Here is a 16,710-nt window from a genome sequence, read left to right as displayed (position 1 = left end):
CAGGAGGAATTTCTGAAATATCAAGCGGTATGGTCAATTGACAGGGGGTATGCCGAGAAGTATGTGTAAACCACTGTCCCCGTCGATGGCAAAAAGAAAAAAAAAAGGAGGGGGGGGGGGGAGTCAAGGCACACGTTGCAGACCCAGAGCTCGGCCAACTTTGGCCCTTTTGTGCAACCAACACAGGTCGCACGTGTCACTCGCTTGTGAGCCGCGAAGGCTGGGCTCAGCGACACGCGCGCACCTCTTGCGAGGCAGCGCGCTTGTTGCGCCCCCGTGTGTCCGCCTCGAGCCATATTCGACGCTGCGCCCAAAGGACCCGACGAACAAACAAAAGGTCACTTGTTGATCGGACTTGTGCGAGCGGGGAGGGGGGAATAAATCCTGGCCGCGGCGGCGCGCGCCGTGGCGGCAGTGCCATCGATTGCAGGCCGGCGTCGCGTGCCCGTGCGCGCGCCTCGCGGGACGCCGGGAAGAGCGCCAGATAAGGAGGGAGGCCAATGAGGATGCCGAGGGTGAGCGAGAGCCTAAAAGCTTCATCTCTCTAATGCCCGTGTCGCTTATCGCGGAACACGCGAAAGGCTGCGGCGGCGGAAGAGAGGAGTACATCGTCGGAAAGTGTACGCCCAGCTACAAAAGGGTAAAAATGTGATGATGGCGCCGGCAGTGGGGAGGAAAAAAAAAAAGTAAAAAGAATGTAACGAAATGCACGAGAAAGGCCGGCAAAATGGGCACACAAGGCACTGGAGGCGAGCGGAGCCGGGACACCTTGGGAACGGCGTTTATATACGGCGGTGCGACAGACGAAACAAACAGAACGCATACCGAGGTCGGGGGAAAAGAGAGGACAGTGTTTGCGAACGCATTACTGCTGTTTGTTGGTTTCACTGGACATGCAAGCGACCCGAGTCAAAACGCCGACGCTCTCGCGAGTTTTACTGGCCCGACTGTGGGCGCAGCTATGCGCTTTGGATGGGGCAAGGCTGAAGTAAACAAATCTTGAGCGATGAGAATAGAGCGAAAAAGAAATCTGCGGGTTTCTAGGCTTCGTTGGGATTATAATGCGCTCGTAAAAGTGCTCTCAGGATCGATCTTGATCTGGGCCATCTACAGCGTCGGGCCAATAGAGCCGTATAGGTGGTAAATTAAAGCCCTAAACGTCAGCTGGATGACGTTGGAAACGCTCGGAGGCGAATGTAAACGGCATTTTCTCGCCTTTGCGAAGCCCGGCTGAGAAACAGTGGCGACAGCGCCGTCACTGCCATAACTTCTTGACAAGATGGAAACGTCCAGCCTTGCCCACCAAGTGATCGAAGAGACGCTGGATTCTGTTTACGTCCCCGGTGCAGTATTTCATGGGATGAAGTCGGGTGAAGCTACAATGTGCGGCTTCGCATGGCGGTGGCGTCCAGCGTTATTCGCACAATGGCTTGGAAAAGCTGTGCATAAGCAAGGTCGGACCGAAGATATATTTCTCTTCGGTATCGGTCAACATTTATCAGAGGGGATGGGTAAGGGGATGTAGATAGGCTTGCGGTGATCCGCAAGATAAAAAAAAAAAAAGCGAGGAATAAATTGGAGGAAGCACAGTTCGTGAGGAAATTGCGCCAGTAGCAAAAGGCTCAGTAGCCTTCGTGGCAACACGATCTGCCTATGAACGGCAGAAATGGTTTTCTGCTTCTGTCAAAATTACTTCGTGAAATGGTTTTTCTTTATTTGGCAGTAGTTACTCGTGAAGTGAAATAAAAAAATACAGAGGCTTGTTTGAAATTTAACAAAAAGTTTCCTGCGTGTGCAATTTTCTTGTAGTGGAGGATTGAACCGAGAAACAACTCTGCTAATGACTGCCCCCGAGGCATCTGTGCTGCTGTGGGGCCTGATCTGACGCTATAGTCGCCTCGACACATAGATAAGGAGGCCGCCATGCTTTGATTTTTCTAAACTTCTGACGCAGTGCGTAGTGACTACGCAATTTTCGTTCAGTGTTGATAGCCTCTGCGTATACAACTATATACGCATTGATGAGTTCTAAACTACAGCATTTGTTTAGTGTTTTGTTGTTGTTGTTGTTGTTTTATGGTATACCACGTATTATTTCTTCACGGCCTACTGTTTTGTCCCTTTTCTGAAACGTTTGACGATCGAATCAACGTGTATGATGGATTATGTCTCGTAATTATACTTTCCTGTGCTTTTCACTCAGTTGTTATCAGAATCCTATCAGGGTGAACATAACTTTACAAACACATCTTGCTGCTGCCAGCTAGGTATTTTCAGCAAATCAGTAGCCGCCTCTTCTACCCAATTCAGTGTGCCAGGTAAAGCGGTCTATTTAGGCTGCTTTATCTAGCGCGTGGCGAATAACAAGATACTAATAGTAGGTAGGAAAAAAAAAGGGCGGGGGGGGGGGGGGGGGGAACGGCGGTGCAAGGTCGCGGCCTGAGAACTCTTTCATGGATAGCACAGTGCGGAAACTGTCGGCTACCCTTGTGTTTGGTGCATCATAGCCATAGTTGCCTTTGCGCAGTAAAATCCCATATAACAAACTAACTAAAACTGTCGGGTATGCGGTGCGCCGTACACATGCGTGTACACACATTGGCTTAGAGTCCACGCACCGCGGAGATAGGGCAACCGTGTTGCGGAATGTGAGCTTCGGGTATTTTTTTTTTCAATTTGTTTCGACAAACACAGCACTGGAATATTGGATTATGAATACCCAGCCTGCGTTATATTTGAAGCCACCGAACAAAATAAAATGAGTGGAGCTGCAGACTCTTAAAAAACTGCCTTATTATTATTATTTTCGCCCAGAAGGGCTTTTTCTGTGCACGTCCATAGTTTAGGCATTCAGCAGTGGAATAAACTTTAAGCGAGGCATCGAAGCGCTGCTGCCTTTGATGTCTGCTGGAGATCACCTACGACCTACCCGTAAAAAAATTAAGTTCGTTATACTGTTTAGCTATACTTAAAAGCGCGACTTCTCCCTTGAAGCGCCAGAGGTCGCCAGGCTTAGCGAACCTAATTCCTGATAACCTATTAGCTTACAGCATTCTTTTCAAGGTCCGCTGTAGTTGTCACAAATATTTATATGCTAGCAGCGTGTAAACCACGGGTCAGGATATGTTCTTTGTTCAAGCGATAGTATTAGACGGCTTGGCAAGAAGGAATGCGTCTACTGCCATGTGTCAGTTCCCACCGAGTCAAGAGTGTAGAGACGAAGGAGGGAGGACGAGTGAGGAATTGAAGTAACAACAATAATGGAATTGAAATAGTACTGTAATTTGAATAGAAAATCGAATTAGTTTCAAGCGGAACTTTCCGATTGCTTTGACGAAATACTTGCCTTGCTGCAAAGCCCGCGTCCAATTAAAACATAAATGTTTATTCAGCTTAAAATAGGCGGCTTTTTCGGGAAAGTAATACCAAAATTGGTGGTTGCAGACAACAAGTTAATCACGCTAACTAGCACGCTGACGAATGAGACCCCAATAGTTACCCTTTCAGTTATCACTGACAGGCACCTGTTTGCAATCAGACATTTGTGGGCGGCGATCAGTAATAGCCGTATCTGTTTTTAGAATTTAGAAGGCGCGCGATTACTAAAGGCACTATAGCGGAACAAAATTTGGTGACAACTTGCGCAACTCGAAAATCGAGCACCGGCTGTTTGCGCATGTCCATCAAACCTCGTCACTTATATGCGTCCTCATATACGTTTCACATATTTTCCCGTCCCCGCTTTGTGACTCGCTGCTGCTCGCTTCTATACTCACTGCTCTTGCTGGGTACCGAACCAGAAGATCACGTGATACGTGATCTGCATGCTGAGTGACGTTCACTGGCTGGCGTTGCTTTGCGGGCAACGCGGGTGTGCGAGTGTCGAACTGCTCGAGATATAACTGAAATTTGTTCAGTTACAGCGCCAGGTGTAGTCGCGCCTTGGAAATTTTGAATGTCGGCGTAGCACTGTCGAAAACCTCGGTATACATTTTATACAGGATTCGGTTACCAGCTTATTGTATAGGATGAACCTGCATAAAACTGAGTTGAGCGGACATGCAAGATCACCGTATATTAGTCGGTGGCGCTGGCTTGTGTGAAAAAAAAAAAAAAAAGAAGAAGAAAAAAGCACCAGACCTTGCTTCGAAAAGACATCCAGAGCTGTAAAATAACGCGGCTGCATAAAAAAGAAACGGAAAAATTGGGCTGAGGCAATTAGGACTGCTTACGTGTGGAATGTGAGAGGATATGCGCATGTGGCACTCGTTCGAGTAATGCACGTGAGCTGCTTCTGCTGCTATTTCACAAAGTAGCGCTTCTCCGTTTTCGTTGGCCACCAGTCCCCACCATTCGGAACTTAATGTGACGAACAGCATGAGATACATCTGTTCGCTTCAAATCAAAGCACACACAAGAGCGACTGACGCGCGAGCGACCGAGCGCCCCCCTTTCATATACCGCAGCTTGCGCGGCGCCAAAAGCTCGAGCCCCGCCAGGGTGGCGCAGTGGTTAGGGCGCTCAACTACTGTGCCCAAGGACGCGGTATTAAATACAGGCCTCGGCGGCCGCTTTTCGATGGAGGCGAAAATCTAGGCGCCCGTGTGCTGCGCGATGTCAGTGCACGTTAAAGAACCCCAGGTGGTCAAAATTTCCGGAGTCCTCCACTACGGCCTCTCTCATAGCCTGAGTCTGTTTCGGACGTTAAACCCCACCACAAACCAAACCAAGCAAACCACTCTCATAGGCGCAGCGATCTAACGTTACCTGTACCGCGATGTCCTCTCTCTCTCCCCTCGCGTAAGAGCTGACGCGGTACACGTAACTATCACGTCACATCTGGCAGGATTCCCTTTCCCGTCGTGCGATCACATGTGGCCGCATGCTGTGCGAGCAAAGCAGCGATGCGCCTCAGTGTGCGTTGGAATATTTCTGAAAATATAATTCATTAAAACAAATTTTCGGTGTCTCTCATAGCTAGAGTCGCTTTGGGACGTTCAACCCATAAACCAAGCAACGCGTACGCCACGAAAGGTCGTTTATACGAAGCGTGTCAGAGGGCCACCTGATCGCCACCAAAAAGAAAAAAGAAAAGAAAAACGGAACAACGGAAAAAATAAATACGAGAAGCAAACGCTAAACAAAAACACGATGATGCGCATATGACTTACTAACGCGTGTTTGGGATGCGGCATGAAAAGGCGGTTTAAAGGCGCTATCGCGTCTACTCTCAGTAAGGAGAAGCTTACGAATCCTCCTAATTTTGTTATTGTCCTAGAAGGTATGTAATTCTTGCTGCATACTGGGATATCTCGCGCAAGAAATACGTGTTCTATTACCTCATTTGGCTTCACATGAGGACGGCGAAGCAGCGACGCCGATAACTGCCGATTAAGTTTTATAGATGTGTAAACACTCACTGAGAAAGCGTTGCACTAACAGCTCAGCTGGTTCTTTTAATAACTGCAAGAGCAAAGGAAAGGGAAGAAATTGTGCAAAACAAGGTGCGTTATTTTATTTCCTCCATACTGCATGTAGTTCACCCGTTGCTGCCATTTTTGCAGCGCTCTTTCTACTGGCGGAGTTTCTCAAAGCGGGCCTTCCCAATATAGGAATTTGGTTGTTTGTAAATTGTAATTTCGTTTATGAGAAAGGAAAGGCGCAGTGTCTGTCCCACTTCACGGTAGACCCCTAGACTATGCCGTAAGGCAAGCAAGGAAAGTGGGAATGAAAGGAGAAAGAGGTGCCGTTGTGGAGGGTTATGGGATAATTTCGACCGCCTGAGGATCTTCGACATGCACTGAGATCGCACAGCACACGGATGCCTCACCCTTTCGCCTCCATCGATACGGGGCCACTGTTTTTGGGTTCGAACCCGGGTACTTCGTTTCAGTAGCGGAGCCTCTTAACCACTAAGTCATCACGGCAGGTTTTAGAAAAGGAAAGGCGCATTGCCTGTCTCACTTCTCGGTGGACACCTTTTTGAAATTAACGGCATATACAACTGTAGGCACATATGTCATTGGTCTGAATCTTTGTCGCAATCAAGCCTCCTACTTCATTATCCGATGGATGCTAAATTCTAAACGCAATGATACAAAAAACGGTTGCGTCACAATTCTGATAAGAAATCTCTTGATATTTTTTTTTTTTTTGTCGCTTCCTGCTCAAGCCACTCATGAGGCCAACTAAGGTCTAGTTTGGTTTGTGGGGTTTAACGTCCCAAAGTGACTCAGGCTATGAGAGACGCCGTAGTGGAGGACTCCGAAAATTTCGACCACCTGGGGTTCTTTAACGTGCACTGACATCGCACAGCACACGGACGCCACTCCGTTTAGCCTCCAACGAAAAGCGGCCGCCGAGTCCGGGATTCGATTCTGCATCCTTGGGAACAGTAGTCGAGCGCCGTAACCACTGCGCCATCTCGGCGGGGTATTAAGGGAATAAGTGATCTCCCCTTAAAAACCTACAGAGAACAGGTGGGAAACGAAGGGGAATCGTTCCTAGGAAGTCGATTTCGGGCTGCTGCAGGTGGAAGCAGCCAACAGGCACGTCACCTTTCTCCTCCCTTCCCTGCCTAGTTCCTCCCGGGTCGCTACCTTCGAGTTTTGCTGACTTCCATGCCTCGTTCCGCTTGCTTGTCAGCATACACGTGTGTTTACTCATAAAATTGTCCATGTGCTTTCGTCACTTGACAGGCTCGTGCTGGCCGCGTTTCGCCGCTTGGGCCTGCGTTCAAAAGGGAGCGCTCTAGAAGAATGAGCACGCCTGTTCATTCGTGGATCATTCCCTGCAAATAAACTTGGGCTTTTCTCCTTATCGTGCTTGTTTTTAGCCATTTTTTCTCTCTTTATTTGTTTTTTTTTTTGTCACTCAGCATGCTGTTTCCGACATTCACAATAAAGTTTTCTTATCCGAGGGACCTTCAGCTGACGTGCAATCGCAAAGTAACTAGGCGTACCTCTTGCCGTGTCCGCACTGCTCACTTCTTCTCAAGAGAAATCGTGGTTTTGTATGTCAAACGGTATTGCACTTTTTTTCCGCTTATTACAAAATCAGTCACAGATTTTTTTTTTTTTTTTTTTTTTTTTTTTTTTTTTTCATGTATATTACTTTTTGTGGGGTTCACCGTAAGTTTCTTCCTTCTTTTCCTTCAGCGGCTTTCGGCTTCGATTTTTGTTCAGTCTTTTCACTTGGGTAAAACCCGCTAGCTCTGTACGATCACTCCTAGGTTTCCTCCATGCCCTTTTCGTCTCTTCACTTTTTTGTTCTCGGCGCATTTGGGAGCTCGTCTCGTTGGAAGCGAGCGTTTGTCCCGACGCTTCCCTCATTCTGTACGTAGATAGCCGAGCGCTGCGCGAATGGGTGGCCCTGCCTTTGGGCGCGCTTTAATTTTTTTTTTTCTTCCTACTTCGACCATCGTCGTTCTCTACCTACACACTTCCGCAGCGACTGTACAATACAAGAATCACAGCTGCAAAATGGTCAGCTCGAAAACGCATCAGGGCAAACGACCTGGGCCAAATGAAAAGGGCTTTTCCTACAAAGGTATACCGCGCAACACTATAATAAAATCACCGCAGGAACGTTTGGGACCCCATCCAGACTGCTGGCCTAGAAATCTTCGGCAGGAAAAAGAAATATAATAACGTGAATGATACTTACAGGCAAGCAAAAAAAAGAAACGATGGAAAGATATCTTTTCCTTGAAAACTGAGCTGCAAACCGTCCTGTGTTGGAACGATGGAGGAGCTAGAGTGAATGGGGCTTTACAGAGTAAGCTGCAAGATACGAGGCAGCACGGAGCTCTTTTTTTTTTTTTTTTCTTTTGGCGGTTGTCTGCTCACCTGCGACATGATGCCACTGTGGCACCTGTTCATTTTGAACGATCATTATGGACTGAAGCAACAAAGCCATCTTCTCGTGGCCGTTTCTACTTGTGAGCTATTCGAGCGCAGTGACTTCGTTCAAAACATTGGCGCTGACGCACCAAAGCACGAGACCAAAATGAAATATTCTGGGATGATGTCACGGCCTACAGCCTCCAAAAAGAGAACATATCGACTCTAATAGCATAGCAAGCGCTGTTTCAATAGTTGAAGGGAAGTTTGCAGCGAAGCATACAGTACAACCCAGTACACTGCGATGAGAGGACTGACATGGTAGGTGAGTTTGCTCAGCATCCTAACGAACAGCTATTGTGGGCCTCAGGATCGCTCAGTCTGCTTTCATGTTGCCTTGCCCACGAGAGCTACTTTGCGTGGGCGATTGTTTCATGAAAAAAGTAAATGTGTATAAGATGCAACGTAAAGAAAAAAATGCAGGGTGTACTTTGGACCACTAAAGTGTGGTGAGGCGAAAACCTTTATAGCGGATACGTTTCTCACCTGCCCTGCATGGCTTAGTCTGTTATCGTGTTCGGCTGGTGATCAAAGGGGTATAGGAGTTCGGTTCCTGTTGGAGCACGATTTTTTTTTTATTAAAGGGTAAATAGTGCGGCTTTCGAGGAAGCGGCAAATGAAAAGCGCAGCACGGACGCCTGTATCGGACGCGCGGCGGCGCCGGTGATGTCATCGGTGAATGCCTGACGATGTCATGACCAGCCGGGACGTCATGGTGGCGTCACTTTCCGGTTATTATACCTCAAAGTATGGAATGTTATGATGACTTCATACCCGGTCATGGTCGATGGCGTCACCAGGAGATGACGTCACAATTCGGCGGTATCCCGCGAAATCTCGCGAAGAAGTGTGACATTTCGCGAACGGACAGCCCGGCGAATCATGAAATGTAAAAGGCTTTCGCCTTACTAGTTGCGTGATGCCAAAGACGCGCAAGGCCGTCGCCCTGCTGTATTCTAACTGTGGCTTTCCTTGCGCGCAGACTACTCATGTCCGGCATACGAAGGCGGCAGCCCAGGCCTGGCCCCTGTGACGGTGCTTCCTGGCGGCGAACCCAGCCCTGTGGAGGCCAAGGAGTACCACGAGCTGTCACCCGCCTTCCAGTTCGACGCCAACGAGAACGTGGCCAGCAATGTGGACGTGGTGTCGTCCGAGCCGAGCACCCCTCTAGGCGAGAAGGCACCCCTGGCCGATGGCCGCAGCCGGCGCAAGGTGCGCGACAGCTCTCCGCGTGTTAAGCGCAGCCCCGAGCGGCCTCGCTACACGTGTGGCGAGTGCGGCAAGCACTACGCGACCTCATCGAACCTGTCGCGCCACAAGCAGACGCACCGCAGCCCGGACTCGCAGCTGGCCAAGAAGTGCCCCACGTGCGCCAAGGTGTACGTGTCCATGCCGGCGCTGGCCATGCACGTGCTGACGCACAACCTGAGCCACAAGTGCCCCGTGTGCGGCAAGGCGTTCTCGCGGCCCTGGCTGCTGCAGGGCCACATGCGCTCGCACACCGGCGAGAAGCCCTTCGGATGCGCCCACTGCGGCAAGGCGTTCGCAGACCGCTCCAACCTGCGCGCCCACATGCAGACGCACTCGGGCCTCAAGCACTTCCGCTGCGCGCGCTGCCACAAGTCGTTCGCGCTCAAGTCCTACCTCAACAAGCACCTCGAGTCGGCATGCTTCAAGGAGGACGGCTGCGTCTCCTGGGCCGCCGACGACTCGCTGGATGCCCTGCCGCCCTTGTAAGCTGTGGCCATGGAGACCCAGCCGCTGACGATTCGGTCGCCCATTCTGCCCCAACCGGCAGGCCACCAAACAACGCCCTCCTAATCAACGAATCTGCACGATGCAGCGCGGTCCTCGCCACTGTTGTTAACTCTCTTGGTACTCGGTCGCAGCTCACGGAAAGCACGAAAACGCCGGACACGCTGATGTCAGGGTCCGCGGGTTTCTGCCCAATCCGCAGGGACGGTCTATGAATATTCCATGGCCGCATAAGCACTTCAACGGGGGACTCCGAACGATAGTCATTCCATGGCATTGTACAATGCAAACATTTCATCATCCACTAAAAACACCCTTGAAAGTCAAAGTACCACCGCCGGGTTCTCCACCACGTTCCTCGCTGTTGTTAGGCCGCAGCCACGAAAAGAAAAAAAAAAAATTGCGTCTTGCTTTCTGTTCGGAGTGTTCTTGTGTTTCCTTTCGCTAGCCGTAACGAGTCCGAAGCAGCAGCAATCTTCGATTCGTAATTGCCTTTCCGCACTAGCGTTTGCGTTGCAGTCCAAGGCCCCTTGGTCAAAGCGCAAGTGCCCCGGCTGGGAAACGTGCAGGAGGCAGCGGTTTTGCGCCATTACGAGATGGTATATACTTAGCGCCGCGGTATAACGGGAGGAACAAATGTCTGCGGCTAGCATTGTATCGATCGACTCGCTGAAGCTGTTTGTTTTAATGCGCTTCCTATCAAAAGCGACGCCGCGGGGCACATTTTCACGCGTTGCGCTGACGTCGACGCCCTCCACCGGCACGAGGCGACAGCTGAAAAAGAAAAGCACAGCTCGACGGAGCGAAGCAAAGCAATAAGCTCGACCACCATACGCGTCTATGCAATAGCGATTACAACTCTGTCTCTCTTTCTAGGATAAACGTGACACACGCGCTATCGTCTCGAGAAACGCTCATTTTGAAAATCGCTCCAGCAATAACCCGCGGCGCGCGCAGGAACGCTTCCTAGCGCGCTCTCGCAAACGAAAAGCAATACCCTGCAGCAGCGGCACTGCGTCCGAATGAAGTGCTTCGTCTAGTCACAAACCACGGCCGATCGTGAGCCGGGCAAAAAGAGCCTGCCCATCGAAGTGAGAGTCAGCGTCCGCTAATGCGAAAACTGCGATAGCTTTAGAAGAATGGTGCACATAGAAGTGATATTTATTGAGCTCATTGTATTTATTTAGCCGAATAGGTGTTGGTTTATATACACGCTTACTTAAGATTGCACGTTTCACTGTATATACTCATTTATTTGCAACAATGAAATAGACCAGTGCTAGTCAGAATTAGCGCAAGTACGAAGACTACTCACTAGGCACGTAGTGTATTTCTGCAAGGTCTCAAAGTATATTTAGACCACGAAAAGCTTACGCGGGAGTAGAGACGGGTGTCGTCAGCGAGTTGCGATGACAGTGACGGAGAAGCCGGCCGCAGCAATTGGCAAATAGGCGGACGGTTTTAAAAGCCCTCACTGCGGAAACACGACGGCTGAGCGCAAGCTTCCATGGCTCGTAACACAAGTGCTGCATATGCACGCGCGTCCGTTTCACTAGCAGCTTTATTTCCCTCCTCCCAAGTGTAAGGTCAGCGACTTGAAAGCTTTGTGATAGCCCAACGCTAGAAATCAGCGAAGCTACTTCCCTTTTTCTCGTCCTCGATCGCGTACGTTTAGGTACTTGAGAGGTGAATACCACTCGCGTATTCATAGCTTTAGAGAGAATGTTAATAACATGACTACAAAGTGTGCAGCCCATTAACGACGGTGCACAAGTGGATAGAGAAACGCTCGCTCTTCACCACCGGATCACAAAACACGCTTTTACAATTTTATTTGCAGGAAGGATCGCCTGAAGTAAAATTTGACTACTTTATTGGAGGTGGGTAGCTAGCAGTAAGCGAGGCGTTGCTCGAGACATTCTTACAGACCAAGAAGCAGAAGCTCCAGACCAAGTGTCGTGGCTGAAAATTTTACTTGTAGGCATAACAATAAACTTGGATAGTTGCCACCTGCGCACCTTATCCAGATGCAAAAAGAAAAAAAAAATCTACTCTAAATCAAGACTTTCGGAAACGCTTTGAGCAAGTTTATATCCACTTTCCAGGGTTAGTATGTCGTATTCCTCCTCTAAGTAGAATGCACATCATGGCGAGCCCGTACACGTGCCAGTACAGGCAGTCGCTTCAATGCAGGCGCGAACAATCTACATGAATCGCAAGGCAATAGCAAACCTCGTCTGATAGCAATAATCTTTCCATGAACCAAAAATGACAATCCCCCTTTACAGCGATACGCAATGGCACGCGAAGGAAAAGTACTCAAGCAATACTCGCGAAATAAAAAAATAGTAATAAACGGACTACTCCATGGTGCTCTGTTCGCGTTATAATAATGTATATGTAGGTGCAACGTATTTGGCCAGCACAATCAGGCTAAAAACTTATTTCATCGCTAGATTTGAGGCACCATGTGCATTATTTAGCAAGGACAAATCAGGGAGCATGCCTGGTGCAAAAACGCATTACGCAATGCCCCAGCAGGTCTCCCAGAGTCATCATTTTGCTCTTTTCTGTACGCGACACACCAGCGTTGGAAGTGCCAAACGAAAACCCAGGTTCAACCTCTCTATCACTGCACTGGCTGAGCTTTATCCGAAGTTCAAGGTAGTCACCCTGTCTTTGCTTTTCACGGCCGTGCTAGCAGGGAGGTAATATTTTGGCTTCGAACAGTGTCTGCATTTTTTTACGCTTTCTAGTTTTATTCTCCTAGGGCCTGGTTACTCGCTGAAGCTGATGTATATTCGGGCAGTAACCATTTCAGTGTGCATGACTACAAGCGCATGTCTTCGTTTGGATCTGAGCTGGAGTGTTACCTCAGGCTACCCAAGTGTTGTACTGAGCTGCCGTTCTTTCTCAAATTCGTTCATTCGCTCCTCTATCTCTGGCCGCTAGCAACAGTGACGTCAGGGTTTGAAACTGGTAAGCAATCTATGCTGCCCTTTCTCAAATTCGTTCATTCGCTCCTCTATCTCTGGCCGCTAGCAACAGTGACGTCAGGGTTTGAAACTGGTAAGCAATCTATGCTGCCGGCTCTGCTGTTACACGAGCTGATAAGCAATAATAAAGAGAAGCAAAAGAATGAATAGGGGAAAAAAAAAAAAGTATCTCCCTTCTCAGTACGCACGGGGTGCCTCATTTTCATACACAACCTCCTGCCTGTTTTTTTTTTTTTTTTTCTTGTTCCAGTTGCGATAATGCTGCACTTCTGAGCCGGATCGTGGTCTTTCAAGCACGATGTGCTGTGTGTCTTGTGGTGGCGTCATTTTATTTTCTTGTCACTGATACTCTGATGATAGTGATGTTTGCTTTTGTTGCGTCAGGGTGTACATACGTAGTCTCTAGACTGTACCGCGAACAAACATGTGTTCAGACCAGCAATAAGTTTTACGCTGTACAAGACAATAAAGTGCATCATACTTTATGGGCAGCAATGCTTGTTGCTATGAACTACATTTTCGTTCAAAAAGTGTTCACCAAAATCAGTCAGGTTTGACCTGGTAATGAATGTGTCAATTTTTATTTGTCTTGCGTATTGAGTGCGTCGATTTTTTTTTTTTTTTTTTTTTTGACGTTTATTCGTGATCCTGAACAACGAAGGATGGCTGGCTTTGCAGCAAAGCCATTCAGGTAGTGGGGCAAACGTTTACGCTGACGTCTGCAAAAATTCACTATTGCGTCTCAAGGATTTATCTTGCGGCGTAATTAAGTAATAATGCAACTATAGTGGCAACACTATAGTAAAAGTGCTTTGAAATATTATTATATTGCAGGTGTAACAATGTAAAGCAGAATTGCAATGCGGTCGGCGACCGTTCAAAAACGCGCAGTCGTTTTCTTCGAACGCACCACTAACAGAATTAAGATCTACCCGCACTGAGGATTCTGTCTGACAAAATTCACGTTACTGCGTTCCTTCCTTCAGGATGAAAATAGTCGAAGCAATAACACTGTTTTATATTTTACTCGCTAAACTGCGTTCGTAAAAGTCAATGTATACAGACCTAAAGAAAACGATTATTCCCCGGTGAAGCGTTATGTTGGTTATAAACATTGGAGGAAATGCCAATTTCTATCTCAAGGTAGCATATAGGTCCCAGCTTCTCACTGGTACTTTATTAGGGGCAGCATTCAATATTTCTTCTTTCTGTCCCGTAGATATATGTATAGGTGCTTTTTCAACAAAGAGATAGATGCTAAAATATTGGTGCTGTCGAGAAATGTGAGACTCGAAGCCGCCCAAGATTTTGTAGCTAAAGTTTCAAGAAAAAAAAAAATGACACCAGGTGCGTGACTCCGTAGTTACTTAGGGTACCTTTATTCTGAAGCGCTGCATCCAGGGCTCAAATATTTAGCTACATGAGGGGGCTACTGCTAATTAAAAAAAAAAGAAAAGAAAATCATCAAACCGAGACGTAGTCGGTCAGTACGGTATGCAGCCCAATAAAGTTTATGACCGACTTAAGAAGCCTTATTTCTAGTCGCTTTAAGGCGTCTTTAATATTCATGTAACCAAATAAGTCAATTACGCGCTTACATATGCTGACTACATATTCTGATCTTATAAAAATTCACTGAAATCTGGCGAAACTATGTTGTGATTTCCTGTCCAGATGTTAAAGCAGTAGGACAATGAATGGCTCGAAAAACGCTTCACTTAAGCCCATTATATGCATTGCTATTCTTTTATATCATGTCCACCGCTTCAGCTTTTGTGACACTTTCATGTTGTCACAACAGGATCCAGTGACATTCACTGAACCATATGTACGCTTGTCATCCGAATGCTAATTCGTGCTTGGCGTCGCAAATGCGTTGTTAAAAATAGTTTCACGCTGATTACTGCAAAACCGGAGAAATAATCTTGAAAAGTGCTTGCTTTTTTCAATCGTTGTGCCGATGAACGCAGCTAAAGTAGATGTAATTCGGGGACTTGATTTAGGCGCTTGATCAAATCGAAACGGTTCCTTTCAAATCGCTCCGATTGGCTGAGCGAACAAGATGCCAATGTGACGCCGCACTCGAAGAGAGGAACAGCGGCTCTTCCGGCCTTGAAATACACTTCCGCCTTTAGTGTACCGTCGTGGCTGGAAGAAATGCTTCCAAATTTAGCGCACTCGCACCATAAGGGCCCTTGTGTATATTTGTTGCCTCTCGCAAGGTTACGCTTTTTGCAGATAGCTCTGTAGCAAATGTATCAATAGCGCGTTTTTAAGCATTGTGCCGGCTACTCTTGCATAGTAAAGAAGGAAAAGGCTCGTTTCGATTATGTTTCGCTCTAAAACACCTCCGCTTGAACAGATAAACAAACTAAAAATAAACATTTAGATCTTTTTTCTTTTTTTTTTCTTTTTTAGACAATGGAACTGCTATGTGACCCTTATACAGGCAAGATACTCGAATCTCGAAATGTCAAAGGGTATTTGACTCTTGTCTACTACGTATGCTCCTTGCATTAGTTCATTTTTGGTGACGAATGCAGTTATCTCAGCTATTTGTAAATGCATACGAATCGGGCTTCTCTATAGCTCTCTATAGATGAAGCCGCCTGTACAGTTTTTAGAGTGTGAAGCTGCGGAGGCACCTGTAACGGATTTTGCTGCAGCTGCGTAGCTCTTTCGCAGCCGCTCTGGGATGGGGCTTTGCACTTAAAAAAAAAAAAAAAAAAAAAAAAAAAAAAAAAAGGAGAAACGAAGGGATTTGGGCAGCGCTATTGTTCCAAATTAGGGGAATAAAAGGAGCTGTTCGACTTGACCTTATACATAGTCACTTTCCCCTTTCTATGCATTGTTTCGAAGTTTCTCCTGTACTAGAGTTTGCATCTTGAGCAATAAATGTCCCTATTTTTTACGAATATGCACAACGAGCACTGTGTTCTTTCGTCGCAGATGAAATGATGGGCATTGCGTGATTCAAATGCATTGCCAGTCTCGCAGCGCAGACTTTTCGCTGTGGAGATGCAACCGCTCAATATCGACCACCGACGCGTTTACGCAAGACAACTATACAGTAATTTCCATGTGGTCACTGCTAAACGCGACGCGCTTCTGGTCGCGTTGCCTGCTAACTCTCCATTTACCGCTCAATGCATCGCCGTAATGAGTGAAATGAAGTACGACGGGCGCTCCACACTCACCGTGAGGCAGCGTATAAGGTTCAGGAACTTCATCATCATCATCATCATCATCATCATCATCATCATCATCAGCCTGATTATACCCACTGCAGGGCGAAGGCCTCTCCCATATCTCTCCACTTAACCCGGTTCTGTGCTAGCTGCATCCACTTGACCCCTGCGAACTTCTTAATCTCATCCGCCCACCTAACTTTCTGCCGCCCCCTGCTACGCTTTCCTTCCCTTGGAGGCCAGTTTGTTACCCTCAGCGACCATCGGTTATCCTCTCTTCGCACTACATGTCCTGCCCATGTCCATTTCTTCTTCTTAATTTCCACTAGAATGTCGTTAAGTTGAGTTATTTCTCTGACCCACTCTGCACGCTTTCTATCTCTTAATGTTACCCCTACCATTTTTCGTTCCATAGCCCTCTGGGTTGTCCTCAACTTAAGTAGAACTCTCTTGGTTAGCCTCCACGTTTCAGCCCCATAGGTGAGTACAGGCAAGATGCAACTGTTGTATACTTTCCTCTTGAGCGATACCGGTAAGCTGCTAGTCATAATCTGCGAGTGCTTGCCAAATGCGCTCCATCCCAATCTTATTCTTCTTGTTATTTCCTTTTCATGGTCCGGATCTGCGGTTACTACCTGTCCTAAGTAGATATATTCGCCTACTACTTCCAGTATTTTGCTACCTAATGTAAACTCCTGTTCCTTCCCGAGGCTGTTGAACATTACCTTAGTCTTCTGCATATTGATTTTCAAGCCTACCTTTCTACTTTTCCTGTCTAGGTCATCAATCATTATTTGCAGTTCATCTCCCGAGTTGCTTAGCAAGGCAATGTCATCAGCAAATCGCAGATTACTGAGGTATTCTCCATCT

The 16,710-nt window shown here is 47.5% G+C and overlaps 1 protein-coding gene across 1 annotated transcript in view; it reads left to right on the top strand.

The window, feature by feature from the left end:
* LOC146205869 (uncharacterized) overlaps positions 1 to 9,638 on the top strand; it is a 47,704-nt gene extending 38,066 nt beyond the window's left edge. The window contains exon 2 of the mRNA XM_084586965.1: positions 8,884 to 9,638. Coding sequence (XP_084443091.1) covers positions 8,884 to 9,638 — 755 coding nt within the window. The remainder of the gene's footprint in view (positions 1 to 8,883) is intronic.
* The last annotated feature ends 7,072 nt before the right edge of the window (positions 9,639 to 16,710 follow it).

Source organism: Amblyomma maculatum, chromosome 1, assembly GCF_055883805.1.
Source record: "Amblyomma maculatum isolate TAMU_Amacu chromosome 1, ASM5588380v1, whole genome shotgun sequence".
Taxonomy (NCBI): Eukaryota; Metazoa; Arthropoda; class Arachnida; order Ixodida; family Ixodidae; genus Amblyomma; species Amblyomma maculatum.
The sequence above is the reverse complement of the archived record's forward strand: the minus strand, read 5'-3'. Positions and strand labels throughout refer to the sequence as shown.